The sequence below is a fragment of the Gobius niger genome (assembly GCF_951799975.1).
Source record: "Gobius niger genome assembly, chromosome: 21".
Lineage (NCBI taxonomy): Eukaryota > Metazoa > Chordata > Actinopteri > Gobiiformes > Gobiidae > Gobius > Gobius niger.
In genome coordinates, this window is record NC_136872.1 from 8,076,679 (window position 1) to 8,091,235 (window position 14,557).

The 14,557-nt window shown below is 43.7% G+C and overlaps 1 protein-coding gene across 2 annotated transcripts in view; it reads left to right on the top strand.

Annotated features, from left to right (window-relative positions):
- mllt3 (MLLT3 super elongation complex subunit) overlaps positions 1-14,149 on the top strand; it is a 34,343-nt gene extending 20,194 nt beyond the window's left edge. Inside the window, exons 7-14 of one of the 2 annotated variants that reach the window (XM_079580730.1) lie at positions 295-843; positions 8,256-8,325; positions 8,675-8,728; positions 9,016-9,184; positions 10,763-10,859; positions 11,037-11,105; positions 11,200-11,271; positions 12,641-14,149. In XM_079580730.1, coding sequence (XP_079436856.1) covers positions 295-843; positions 8,256-8,325; positions 8,675-8,728; positions 9,016-9,184; positions 10,763-10,859; positions 11,037-11,105; positions 11,200-11,271; positions 12,641-12,772 — 1,212 coding nt within the window. In that variant the 3' untranslated portion in view covers positions 12,773-14,149. The remainder of the gene's footprint in view (positions 1-294; positions 844-8,255; positions 8,326-8,674; positions 8,729-9,015; positions 9,185-10,762; positions 10,860-11,036; positions 11,106-11,199; positions 11,272-12,640) is intronic. The other variant, XM_079580731.1, reaches the window with a different exon arrangement.
- Positions 14,150-14,557: the final 408 nt, after the last annotated feature.

Below are 14,557 nucleotides of genomic sequence, written 5' to 3' on the forward strand. Positions count from 1 at the left end.
CATTATTAAGGTGTTCAGATCCTGCTCTGGGTGTTAGCATCAGCAAGAGCCACACGTAGTAAACAACAGGGATTCACATCTGTGGGTACTTTATAAGAAAAATGCAGCGTGGTCTTGGATTTGTGAATGGGTTTAGGTACGAGCTGAGACGATACCTGGAAAATCAGTGGTATCGGCTTCATATTCAGTACATGTATCATTATCGGAACAATCATGATTTTAAATGAGGGGTTGAATGCATTTTAAGTGGTCCAGTGTGATCATGTCATAAATCTCATGTTCTTAACTCCACAGGATGGATCCAAAGGAAGCAGCGCTCTCCTCACCACAGCCACAACTACCAGCACTAACAGCAGCAGCTTCTCCAAAATCCACAAGCCCTCCAAGGACCACAAAGACAAGCCTCCTAAAGACTTGAAAGAGTCCAAAAGTGCCTTCAGAGACTCGGCCCCCAAAGAACCTTCCAGGAAACCCAAAGAGAACCAGCCGCTTAGGGATATTAACCCTAAGCTGGGCTTCAAGGAACCCAAATCTATATCCAAGGACCAGCGGACCGAAGGGACTCACGGGACGGGCCTGAACAAGCGGCACTCGAGCCACGACGCCGACGATCACGCAACCAAAAAACGCAAGAAGGGATTTCTGGATTCCTCTGGGAAGCCGACCTCGGACGGTCAACATTCAGACAAGAAACTTTTAAAGGAGCGATCGCAGATACGAACGAGTAAAACGCGGCCTGAGCTGGAGGAGGCTGAGCGCAGGAAGGGCTCGACACTTCCGCCTTTTCAGGAACTAGTGGACCCTAATGATTCCGACATGGAGGACCTGTCTGCAAAGTCTGATGTGAGTAGAACACTCCATTTGAAAATGTCTTTTACATTTTGCTGTGGTGGGGATTTTTACAGAGCTTGTGCATTTGAAGATATGAGTTATGACTGGAGACATGGCATGAGTGGATTTCATGGAGTCAAAGGGAAGTAAACGCCATGATGGTTTCTAACCTTTTTGGATGTAGAATTTGAATGTGAAATTTTGCCAGATTCACATTGATATACAAGCCTTCCAGCCTTACCAGTCAGCCACTCCTGCTGTTTGTTTCTGTTCAAAAGCAGAACCATCTGGAACTCTGCGAACAGCCAATTATATCTCAAAGGTTTTTATTGATCCAATCACAGACCACAACAGGAAGACGGAATTAACCGCTAGTAAAACATTGGCTTAAATGTACACCTCCATGGAGACGAGCTGAAGACGCACCCGCTCTTGGTAAAGTTACATGTCATGTCTTAGGAGAGGTAAAAGAGAAAATCAAAGCTTGTATTCAAATGTTGTTTATTGGGTGAAATTTTACGTGGCTTTAACAAGAATATGCTGGACTTACAGGCTGAGGGACGACGACATATCTCTGTCCTGTGGTTTGATGGTGTTGAACGCTCCCTTTTATTTCTCACAAAAGTAGATGTTGGATTTTCATCTTCTAGAGGATTTTCTTCTTGTTTTTGTAGTGTTGTTGTCCCGTTCCAAACATATATTGAAACAGCTGTTATGCACACGTGTTGACATGTTGGAATTTTCTTACGATGAAATCTAAACTGAGTGACTAATGTATCCCTAGGGTTTTGTGGCAAAAATGGCCTCATAAAACCGCTAACTTCCACATGCTGCTTGCATCATATCCGTTTTTTCTCTGATTGGTTAATAATATGTTTGTCAATCACGGCCATCGAAGGAAGCACATCTGGTCCCAAACTAAACTGCTTTGTAAAGAACACAAAAAGCGCGTAGTCTGGCCAATCTACTAGCCTTCAAGCGGGCCAGTCTTTGTGAAAGCATCCTGCTCAGTGTAATGCTAATTAGCTTTCTGTACATGCTAGCTCTACCGTATTTCATTCCTATAGCATCAAGTACTTAACCTGCAAAGTAAATACTCATCTTTGCATTCATCTCTGTATTCTCTTCCTACAACTTCCACCTCATACAGTTTTAGTCTGCAGTACATATTGCATTTGCTCTGGGACTTTCTGTCATCATGAGGTTTTAAGAAGCAGCTGTGTGACCTCACCAGCTCCGGGTTATACCAAGAATGTACCATCGTCACCATTTCAAAGCTTTTTCGGATTTGTCAGTGGCCTTGCTCTGCCTGGTACCCCTGTAAAAAAAAAACTCTGACCGACAGGGAAAGGAGCGTCTTTAAGGGTGGTCTGTGAGGTTCCGGGGGTCCCAGCTCGGGGGAATGTTGGAAGAAGAGGCGGGGTTGGGGGGGAACTAATAAAGCGAGGAGTCATTTCACCGTAAGAATTTACAAGATGACGTTTTGTAACTGAATTCGAGGTGTGGTTTTCAAGCGGTATCCTTGTTTTCTCCGGCATAAGGAAAAAAAAGCCGGCGTTGTTTTTAAATAGGCGCTGACTGGGTTGCCTTGGTCCGCACGCATTTCGCCGAGGAACTTCCCCATAAAGCAGGGCCGTTTAAAAGCCAAATAGCGCACTAGAGAGATTTATGGTTTTACAACACCTGAGGAGAAAGGGGAGACGTGGCAGTGAATGGCGTGGAGCTCCCCCTTTAATCCTTTTAGCCTTTTCATTGAAGGCCGCATTTGTGGAGAGTGGTCCAAATCCCGCAGCTTTGAGGAGTTTTCTTTTCTACCCAACTTGTTTTCATGCCTTATGCCGCGGTGCCTGTAAAGCGTGGCTCTTTGTGTACTGCAGCGGCTTGTTTAGCCCGTGGAGTTATTACTTAGCGCTGGGCAAACCTGTGTTTTGTCTGCGCTGCCTTTTAAGTTGTCCCACACAGAGATTCTTCGGTTTGGGAGGGGGTGGAGAGTAGAGTAGAGTAGAGTAGAGTCGGTTGTAAAAAGGGGATGTGGGGTGACAAATGCCAGGTGTCCAGCTCTCCCCGGGCCAGCAACCCCGGTGGCCCGGAGCAGAGGAGCGACCGTTTGATGCTACGGAGGCAACACGGAGAGCGAGCAGGAAATGTAGACGAGGTGATGACACCAAGGGAAAGCAGGCCGCCATGTTGGCAGGAAGTGCACGCTCGGGGCTTCCAGAAGTCCTGGAAATCCCAAAGCCAACCAACCAGTGTTACAAGAGAGAGCTACTTACTGTATACACTGCTCCTGGACAATATTATCGGCATTTACATTGTTCGTAAAGAACATGTATTTGCTTATCCGACATTGAAGTCAGCGTTGTTTTAAACCTGAAAAGAGCTTTACTGTACGGCCGCGCAGACAAGAGGCACTTTTGTTGCAGCGAGCCCACAGTGTCAGAGTCAAAAGCTCCTTAATTCCCATTACAGTTGTTTTGTTTATTCAGCGCTTGTTGGATTAGACAGGCCGGTCAAACGGGCTTGTTTGCTGGCGTTTCTCTGCGGTTGTCGTGGTCGTGCCAAAGAGCGAAGGGGAAGAAAGCGGCCGATGCCACGGCTAACCGTTATTTATGACCTTTAAAGAGAGCGGCTTTGGTGGCTTTGAGTTGGGCCGGACAAAAGCCCTAAAAAGGAGCGCTGCTGAGATTTATGACTGTGAGAAGAAGCTGTCCCGTAAAGCTCCGCACCAGCTGTGTGCTGTTTGTTGGCAGGGCGCGACAACTATTGAAGTCTCTGCCTTTTGTCCAGTCTGCTCTTCTCATCCGTCTTCAGCCAATCAGAACGCACTAATATGGTTTACTGGCAGCAATCAAGAACCATGGGACATACCTTTATCTGAAGATGTTTCATTGATTTCTATTTAGTTCAGTCCAAGCCATTTTCATTGACAGTGAGTGTAACTTTAACGTTAACAATAATAGGCTTTTAAAAAGACTTCTGAGGTTTTTCGACCTTGTGTTTGAGAATGATTAGTGTAACTTTAACCTCATCGTCACCTGTTTGACTTGTTTCTCCAAACTCAAGTAGGGTTGAGTATCCTTAAACAATACCAGTAATTAAGTTCTACTGGTATTGAGAAAAAATAGAAAACAGGAACCTATAAAACCACTGGAAAAAATATCCCTTTGGGTCCGGGGACACTAAAGAAAGTTTCTTGGTTGTTTCAGCTCAATTAAATAATAATAAATGACACTAATTTAGATCCTACTTCTATCGTCCATCACTCATTAAAATGTTAATAAAATGAAGGACAACTGGAACAGACGAGGATCGTTTTTGATAACCATCATGAAAATTGCGATAAAATCATTTTCAAATCACCTGAAGACCTTGGTGATTTTGCGATATATTGTGGCATCTTCCAATATGGATATCATGTCACCTCGCCGATGTTGTGCGGTCTCATTGGACGAGCTGACCCCACGCAGCTCCAAAAGACTACAGGCTCAGCGCAGTCTCCCAAGCAGCAAACCACTATGTTTCAAACCACTAGTGTGCAACCAATGTGTAAACACCATGTATATCCTGGCTTAGGTCTTCTGCGGCCGGGCAGCTTTTTCCAATTTCACAGCTGCTGCATTCTCAACAGGACGCTGAAATGCATGCAGAACAAGAACGCTTTATGGCAGTGGACAAGCGCATCACCATCTACTGGTTCTCCTGGTCACTTGTAGACAGGCGCACGTACTTGTCCGGCGTGTTGTATCCCCAGTGGCTGCTGCTGACTCATTTCAAAGCCTCGATCAGCCGTTTCCATGTGGACGGCTCATAAATCGTGGGGAGGATGCAGCGTCTGTGTTCTAAGGAGACTTTGCTTAGGTCACCTCTAATGCCGGAAGACTCTGCAATTCAAGCTAAAGCTAGGTGTCTCTTGATAAAATAATTTGTATATTTACTCGTAAATCGTCAGCCATGGGAAATCTGATCATTTGGACAGATTTGCAGCAATGTTTGGAGAGTACAGCAAAATAAAAATCTCTATTTGGCCAAAAGAAGTTACTTGGGCTAATATGCCAAGAGGCTGATGATTATGGCTGGGTACCGTTACATTTATTATGATACCAGTACTTTAACAATACTAGGTTTTCGATATCAATACCTGAACAATACTTTTTCCGATACTTTCCAGATAACTACGTATACTGAAACGTGTGTTGTCTAGAACCAGAAAACAGAAAAATGTTTGGAAGATGTGCCCATTTACTACATCGGGTTTAATGTCAAGAAATGGGGGGGAAATTGTGTTTAAAAAAATGGGGAATAAATTGAGGGGAAATTGGGTTTAAAAAAAAAAGGTAATTAGGGAAAATTGGGAAAATAAGTAAAGAAATTGGGTAAAAAATGTTTAAAAATGGGAGAATAAATTGTGGAAATAGGGAAAATATTTGTAATACAAAATGAGCAATAATGAGGGAAACAAATTAGGAAAACGAGAAAAAGCTGGGGCAAAAAAAAACAAAATATGTAAAAAACTTGGGGAAAATGGGGCAAACATTGGGTGGAAAAATGGGGAAAAAAATATTTTCTTTGAGCCGGAAAACAAAGTCATTTCCTTAAACGGCATTAAAACTTAGATTAAAAGGTAAATAAAAAAAATGTGGTTCCTGCTTTTCAATGTTATCCTTTTTTCCATTAAAAGTGAGACGAAGCCTGAAAATGTCTGTTGAAAATAATCGGATGGAGAGCGGACAGACACTATGATTGCCATATGTGTGGAAAAAAACCTGTCTCTCAAGTCTTCTCACAAAACCAACTTTTGAACCCTGTTGAAGATGTTGAGATGCCCTCGAGCACCGATCAGCTGCCTGTTGGCGACTGGCTGTGCAGACCCACTGAGACGGCGATTGAAAAAGCTGTCGGAAACGTTGCAGAACGCTACGACTTGGTTCAGCGTTGGCTTTGTCTTAGAGTCCGTGCTGGGCTGTCAAATGTTGGTCAAGGTGCACTTTTGTCCGGAGGGAGATTTGTCCTCCTCATTCAATCATTTATTCTGGACCTTACATGAATTCTTTAGATTCCAACTAGAAATGACTCACTTTCATTTGCTTTACAAACTCAATACTTTACTAAACTATTGCTCTCACTTTGAAAACCACTGCAGATAAACAATAGATGAATCATCCAAGGTTTTTTTTTGTCCTTTGCATACCACAGTGGCTTACATCACTTGGTCTACTTTGACTGTTAAAATGCTAAACAACATGCTTTCACCTGCTGTAGTTTACAAAGCTGTGGCAACAGGTGGCTCACTCCTGGCTTTGCATGTTGGGTGTGGGGACTTATTATTAAAATCAGTTCAGATTTTCCCTTAGTTTTTAAAAATTGCATTACAAAAAGGTCGCCACAATTTAGAGCAACTGAGTCAAAATCACAATGAGGCAAATCTCACAGACTGCAAATATTTGGGCAGTACAGTATCTCCTCTATCGAAATCAGTTTTTGCTAAAAGCGTAGTTGTTGCTGCATCTCAAATTGCTTACTAGTCAGAATTTTTTTTAATTAGACCCCCCCCCTCCCCCCCAAATTGATGCATTCTTAATTACAAGTCTTGTGTTTAGAGTGGTAAGAGACGGCCAGCTGGAACCGCAACACAGCTCAGCATATTGTGACAAGTCTGTCTATTGATTTTGTTGGTGCTGCTCTCAAACTGGCAGATTTTCCAAAAGCGCCCAAGTCCGGAGCCAAGCGGCACCGAGCTGGACTTTCACACCTGTGCAAACTGGACTCGCTGCCAAAGCTGGCCGTTTATGGGGCGCTAACATGAAGTGACTGGCAGATGAACACAAAATAAACATCATTCAACGACCTTTTTAAGCGGCGCAAAATGGGAACGTCTGTGAAAATGGCAGTAATTTATGTGCGTATAGTATCGTAGACTCCTTTTTATAGGTGTAGTGATGAAAAAATATTTGATTCATTTGGGTGAGGAGGTGAACTAAAATTACTTGGGTAAATGTCAATGGAAAAAAAACGAGTAGCGATTCGAAACGGTCAAGGATGCCCATGTTCCGTGGCTGTGTTTTGGACGGTTTTGTGAGCGTGCTGTGAGTTGTGTGTGTGTGTGTGTGCACTTTAATGGCGGTCGTGTGTGGCTCGTCATTAGCCCCAGTGATTTATGAAGCGGGATATAAACCTCGAGCCCCGCCGTAACCGAGGCCTGGATGTTTTCTTTAGACGCACAGGCTCTCAGCGCTGCCACAGACCTCTCATTCAGGGGCTCGCACACACTTCATTTTCAGTCCCGCAAAAGTGCTCCAGCACATCTTAGGAGATCATAACTCCGGTCCCCCTTCACCTGCTGATGTCACGAGGTGGCGTTTCTGTGAGACATATCATCTTAAAGGAATAGGCCACCATTTTTCCATAGTGTGAGATGTCCTTGCCTGAGCTTAGACGAGTTGATCACGTACCTGTCTGGTCTTTGTGCCCTTGGAAGAGCTGGGCTTCTAACTTCACCCCGTTTGGAGCCATAGGAATATACTGGGAGAGGCCAAATGCTAACAGCATCTTTGGTTGTTTTGCGTGACTGAGGGCACGCACAAAGACCAGACAGGTACGCATCAACTCGTCTAAGCTCAGGTAAGAACATATCTCAGTGTGTAAAAACGGTGGCCTGTTCCTTTTAAGCGTATTGAATGTGCAGTAGTTTGTTAAATAAACAACAGTGCATGTAATTACAAAGAATTTTTAATTGTTTTGTTTTAATTTGTTAGCATTACTTCACTCCTCTCTGTAAAGAATGGATTTTGTTTTTGAATGCTTTAGGAATATTGGGGATGAGCTTTGGACACAGCTAACAGTTTAACCCCTTAACTCCCACCTGAACCGAGCACATTTTCTCCGGTTTGGCTTTACCCCAATCCAAAAGCTTCTGGAAAAAAGCTGTGAAAATAGCGACAACGCTGAGAATAAAACAATGATGAAAATGTCACAAGAAATTGACAAAAATGTGACAAAATGTAACAAAAAAAATGACAAAAATGTGATAAAAAATTGACAAAAAAATGACAAAAAAGTTACAAAAATGAGTTGAATACCCAACAAAAAAATGATGGAGAAAAAAATCTGATGACTTGAGGAAAAAGATCTCTCGGTTCAGACGGGAGTTAAGAGGTTAAACGTTCACTTCCTCTTTCATTATAAACAAAAACACAGATATAGAGCCTTTAAAGTCCAACATTCTGATCGTTCCCGTGGCCAAAATGTCTCCTACAAAAGCATGTTTAAATGGCTTCACTCCCCCACCGTGCCAGCGGAGGATGTGTAAAGATGAAAGTGTTGCTAAAAGCCTCTAACGTGTTCCTTCCAATATCACTGCTTCGGTCTTATGCCAAATTCAAAGTAGTTGTTTTTTTTCCTCTTCCCCTTCTTCCTTTTGTTGACAGTCGGAGCAGCCCAGCCCCGCCAGCTCCAGCTCCAGCTCGGGCTTCGCTCCAATGCACCACAAACGACAAGGTAACTAACCGCCCGCCCGCCGCACATGCTGTCGATCACATTACAGAGCGCACAGGAGGCTGGCAGCAATCAGTACTCTCACTTTCACAATCAGATAAATGAAGGAAGGGAATGAGCCACGAGGCCACGCAGGGAGGAATATAGATAAACTGTGTGTATATCTTGTGGTGGCTCCCAGTCGTCCAGGGAAGCCTCGTATAAAAAGTAGCGGTCAGGCGTCGGCATCGAAAACCAAGTATCGTTAAAGTACCGGTATAAAGTGCATGATATTGACTGAGCACAGAGACACGTGGGTTTGCAGATGCTGATGTCTTGTGTGTGTGTGTGTGTGGATGTTTTCTGAATACAGTGGTGGACGTGATCATCAGGAAAAAGGTGTCCGTCCCTGCCCCCACCCACACAGGTAACTGCGCCTGTGAGGCCCCGCCCCGTCCCACATGCGCATGTCACTTTGCTCTGCATAAACCTCATCACGCACATCGCCTCAATCGGTGGACTGTGGTCATTGTGTCTGAAGTGACGTCACAGCACTCTGGTGGTCACACACCTTTTCTAAATACAACTCACCTGCTACTCCCCCGGGGGCTTCACTGTCTGGACCATCCCGCCCCCCCCTGTCACTCTCATGTTGTCACCCCCCCGTGCCCTCTTGACCTCTTCACCCCCTCCCGTGGCTGTGCTTGTGTCCAGTGCTGGGCCCGCTGCAGTCGGTCATGCAGGACCTCCACTCTGACGAGAACGACGAAGACTCCGAGGAGGAGGACGATCAGGACCTGGACTCCGACATGGACCGACCCGCACACGCTCACCACCGCCACCATCACCACCACCATCATCACTCTCATCACCATCAGCGCAGGTAACTTCACACAAACACAGAACATGGCCGATAGCTGATGTATAGGCCGATATTTTAACCCTTACCCCACGCCAGTGTTAATTTTGATAACATATTTTATTTTAGTTTTAGTCTTTTGACTAAAATGTAATTTAATTTGAGTGATTTAGTCAAAAAAAGCTTTTCAATTTTAGTCTAGTTTTAGTCGACTAAAATTGCATGTCAATTTAGTCGACTAAATTTAAGAGTAATTTAGTCGACATTGCATTTATAATATTCATTATAATCATATTAAATCAAGATCCTCGACTTCATGGGGCTGCTTCCACATGAACAAAGCACAAACCTGTTCATTTGGCAGAGGATTTAAATGATGTGAGGCTCTTTCAGACTGTCAATAGAAGTTTGGATGATTTTAGTCTCTCCTTTTCTCATTTTTATTTAGTCTTATTTTAGTCGACTAAAATATCTGGACATTTTAGTCATAGTTTTAGTCTCGTGAGAAACTTTTAATTTAGTTTTAGTCCAATTTTAGTCGTCAAAAATATCACAAATTAACACTGCCCCACGCTTTAACCGAGATCATTTTCTCCAGCTTTACCCAAATCTTAAAGCTTCTTGAGCTTACAGACTATAGACTAGTGTAATGTCTCATTTGAAAGACCTACAAAAGTCATTGTGACCTTTTTGTTGCATTGTCGCTGCGTTTTTGTCACATTTTTGTCTTGTTTTCGCTGTGTTTTTGTCACGTTTTTGTCATTTAAATAGCTTTCACTTTTACAAATATATGGAAATTCTAGAAATATATCTAATAGGTCATTGTGGGTTTTTCTAAGGCTGATGTGCACCGCTGATGTTTTTGGACAATATTTTTGGCTGACATGAGGGAGAAACGAGGCGTCTATAATCCTGTGTGCGACGCTTCTAAAAGTGTCAGTGTTGAACTGTGACAGCAGGGGGCGCTGTATAAGGGGCATTTTGTTCAGAGGGAGCTTGTCTACATTCCTTTGTCTACAACATAAAATACTTTAAAAAGGTGCGTTTGTAAAGATAGTGTTGGTCAGGGGCTGAAACAGACTAATATACTTCACATTTCCGCATTTTTAAGGTTTTCATCTGGTCTGTTTTGTTGTACTTGGTCAAGGTAGAAACAACCCATTGGCTAGAAACTCAAGACAAATGTGTGTTTTCATAATGCTCGCTAATAATGAATTCATGCATTACTAATAATGACAGCGACCTGCACCAGACCGGGGTTTTTCGTCAGTCTCACTGTGTGACTGTGACGGTGGCTCATGTGCTGCTGTTTTTAGGTTCATGGCATTTCAATGATCTTTTCTCCTCCACTAGACTCATCAGATGCGTCCAAACAGCGTGTCCTGTTTGTTCTCACAGAGTGTGAGCAGATTTTCATATTCTCAGTGCTTGAACTTGCGATGCTTTGCAGCGCTTTACAAAGAAAGTTCGACTCTTCATGTTCTGACATTAATGAGCTACGTAAGATTAGAAAGCTCCTGTTACCACATGGACGCCTTGTTTTCCTCCGCTCACGTTAGCACCTGCTCCGACACAGACATAACTGTCCCTCTCTGCGAACAGGGTGAGTCTGAGCGACGGCAGTGAGAGTGACAGCTCCTCCCCCTCGCCGCCCCCACGCCACGAGGCCCCGCCCCTAATCAAGACTACTACAAACCAGGTAAGGACGACTGCACCTTTGGCATTAGATGATTCTTTAATTGAAGGAAAATTTTAGAAACATGAAAACCTTGACTGTGATACAATTAATATGATAAATCTGATTCTTTCCTGCTTCTGATTTGAATACGAAAGTGCTGTTTGTAGAGATCGTCAAACATGTGCTTTGTCTTTTCAGATCCTGGAGGTGAAAAGCCCCAACAAGCCGAGCAGGCAGGACAAGAGCAAAAACCTGGAATGCGACAAGGTACACATATTCCTTTGCCAGCCTGCTTGTCTCTTTTTTTTTTCTTCTCCCGAGCGTTTTGAATAACAACGTCCCTGTGCGTCTGCTGCCCTAGGCCTACCTGGACGAGCTGGTCGAACTCCACAAACGACTCATGACGCTCCGCGAAGGCCACATACTCCAACAGGTGAGCCTCGCGACCTCTCTCATTTAAATACACAGTCTGCCTCATTTGCTTCAGTGAAAAAATCCCCTCGCTCCTCGTTTCCCGCTCGCACCCTAAATGTAAAAAAGGTGGGCGTGTGGATATGTAAATCGCTCAGGACTTGCCGGCGCTGATGATGAACACGCTGTCACCGCAGCATTAGCATGAACGCATTAGCATGAGCCGCAGCAGCCGGGAACACGGAGCTGGCAGCAGCGCTCTGGTAAATCATTCTAACTCCCTGTTTAATTAGCAATCTGAGACGGGACCAAATATTGTCCGCCAGCAGTGAGAGAGAGTGTGGATCATACTGTCAAGCAAAGAAATATCAGGCAAAACCACACAAAAGCTTCATTCCTTTCCAACAATTTGCGATTGAACTCTGGTTTTGCCCATTTAAGTCGTAATTCATTTGTAACAGTATGGTGCCATGCATCTTTACATCTAAGCTAACTGGTCAAATGTCTTGGAACGGCGTTGCACAGAGAACAATGTCCATATTGTCTCTGGGCAGCTGTCTCATGGCCATTTCCCCAAACGTATTGAGCAGTTTACAGCTGGATTTGGATTAGATCATTACATCATGCTTTGACCAGTCCAGCCAAACGGAGCTGTGTCAGTGTCAATGAGCTCAGAGCCCTTCACTCCAAGGCCTTTGGGATCACAACGGAGCGTTTCAAAGGGTTTCAACTGTGGAATGAATAGTTGCTGAGTATAAACTATAATCATTTACACACCAGTTAAAGTGTACTGATGTGATGGCGTTTTGGCTGCTGTCAGCACTCCTGTCCCTGTGTGCCTCCTCCTGCTAAACTCTGGATTAAACACTGGAGTGTGATGTGTTACAGATCCTCTGTAATCTACTGCTTCATCTGGAAGCCATAAATTATTTGGTTAACCTGCTTCCACCAGAGCTTGCCTGTTTCTTGCTTATTTTCTCTGAGGCTATCAGATGACGGCATTAACAGAGCAGCCAGGGGAGGCTGCCAACTCCTGCCTCGCTCTCCTGAAAGAGCTGGCTCCAAGTCTATCCACAACTGCATCCATACACAAGTCCCAGTAATCAGAGTAATCTCCAGTTCAGCAGCACTTCCTGCTCAGGAGATGGGAATGATTAAGTCAGCGCCCCTCACCAGCCTGGGACCACATACTGGCACCGTGTTTACTACTAATGCACACAGCATGTCCTCAAGCAGGCTACACATGTGAAGGAAACTTTATTCACCTCCCACTTTCTCATAGCAGCTGACAGACTTCATTAAAAGGAGTTTGGCAACAATCTTTAAAGAACCCTAAAGCCTAGGGCAGCTTTATCTCCTCTGGCCATACTAAATCACATGTTGTATTTCAGATAGTGAACCTGATCGAGGAGACGGGCCACTTCCACATCACAAACACTACATTTGACTTTGACCTGTGCTCCCTGGACCGGAGCACGGTGAGGAAGCTGCAGAGCTACCTGGACACGTCGGGACTGTCCTGAACACGAGCGCAGAGCAGCTGGCTGCCACTGTCTCCACACACTTGACATTCTGGAACCACACTGTGGCCATGGACCGGCCCCTCCCCGATACTGAGGGGCCCACTCACAGCCCTGTGGATCAGGAGATCACCTGGAAAGCCTTGAACTCTTTACTTGATAAACCAGGGGCCTATGCTCCCCATGAATGTGCATATTGTCCCCATGTTTTTGCTTTGTGTTCTTTGTGACGGATGCATGGTCAACATGGCTTTACAACATTGTGGGTCTTATTTATTGAATTTAATTTGCAGCTGTGTGTGTTTGAAATGGCAAAATGAGACATTGTTGAAGCACTTGGGCTCATCTTAAAAATGATGATTGTCTTTACAGTAGGCTGTGTAAACCCTACATCACTGAACCTCCATCGTCTAATAATGATCATCTGTCCAATAGGAACCACCACACACTACCAGAGCAACCATGGAAATGCATTAAGCCACTATTGCCAGTGGGATTGATCATTTTATATTTTGTTCCCAATATGCAATTTAAGTTGGGAACAATTTTGAAGCACCTTGTTAATCTGCTTTTGACAATATACAATCAGAGGAATCAAAAAGGTCACAGCTAACGAGACAAAGGAATCAAATATGCAACGGACTGATGTAAATTACAGATGGTCAAATCCAAACCCTTGTTATTTGAAATGATTGTACATTTTACGTTGAATTGTGGATCTAGACTAATATTGGCCATGTTTTCGAAACATAGAAAATTTGACAAAAAAACATAATGTATTTCACACATTATACGAGCTACACTACCGGTCAAATGTTTGGAAACACTTTATGTATTGACTTTTCTTTATTTTAACACTATTTACATGGTGCAATTCTCACTGAAGGCATTAAACTATGAATGAACACATGGGATTATGTAGGAAATGCACACAAAAAACAAAACATTGTGAAGCTGAAGAAGTGTCAAAAATAAGCAAAAGGCTGTTGAATCTCTTTTGGTTTAAAACATGATTCCATATGTGTTCATTGAGAATCCACAACGGAAATGTAAACCTAATACATATAAAGTGTTTCCAGACTTTAGACCCGGCGCTGTGGTATGTTGCATTCAACTTTGGGAGAATGAGTTATCGGGATACTCGTTTCACCAGCGCTTTAATCTTCAGACGAGTCAAACTGTTCTCATTTTTTTGGACTTCTGACAAACACATTGTTCTTTTTCCCATTCTATCCCAGAAGAAAATCAGTTATTTATTTTTAGCCGTTACAGATGTTGTCAAATGTGAACATTGGGTTCATTGGGACGGAGGGCGCGACTTGAGTCCCTGCGTGTGTCTCTGTTGTGTATTTAGAGGCCAAACAATAAATAATCTGTATGATGTTCATAACCGTGTCACACTTCATTGCCTTTATTTACATCAGCACTTGGAGAAACTACTTGGCATCTGGATGAGCCAACTGTGTCTAGCTGATCAGTAGGAGCCAGTATTGTAGCTTTAAAAGAAGACCTACCTCTATCAGTCATGAGTGTAAATGTGATCTCTTTCTTGTGAGTGGCTGGGCTGAGGTCACATGTTGGCGTGGTCGGCTCCCGATGATGTGCCGGGCATGATGTGGGTGGTCTGACGACATTTGGACGTCCTCCAGTTTCCCCATTAATTCCGCTTCTAGTTTCTTGTATGTTTTTTTTTTTTTTTCTCAGAGGAGAAGAGAGCATTGCTCCGGAGTCCACCATCAATGAAGCGATTACATATCAGTAAAAACGTGTTGATATTCGTCAGTCTGA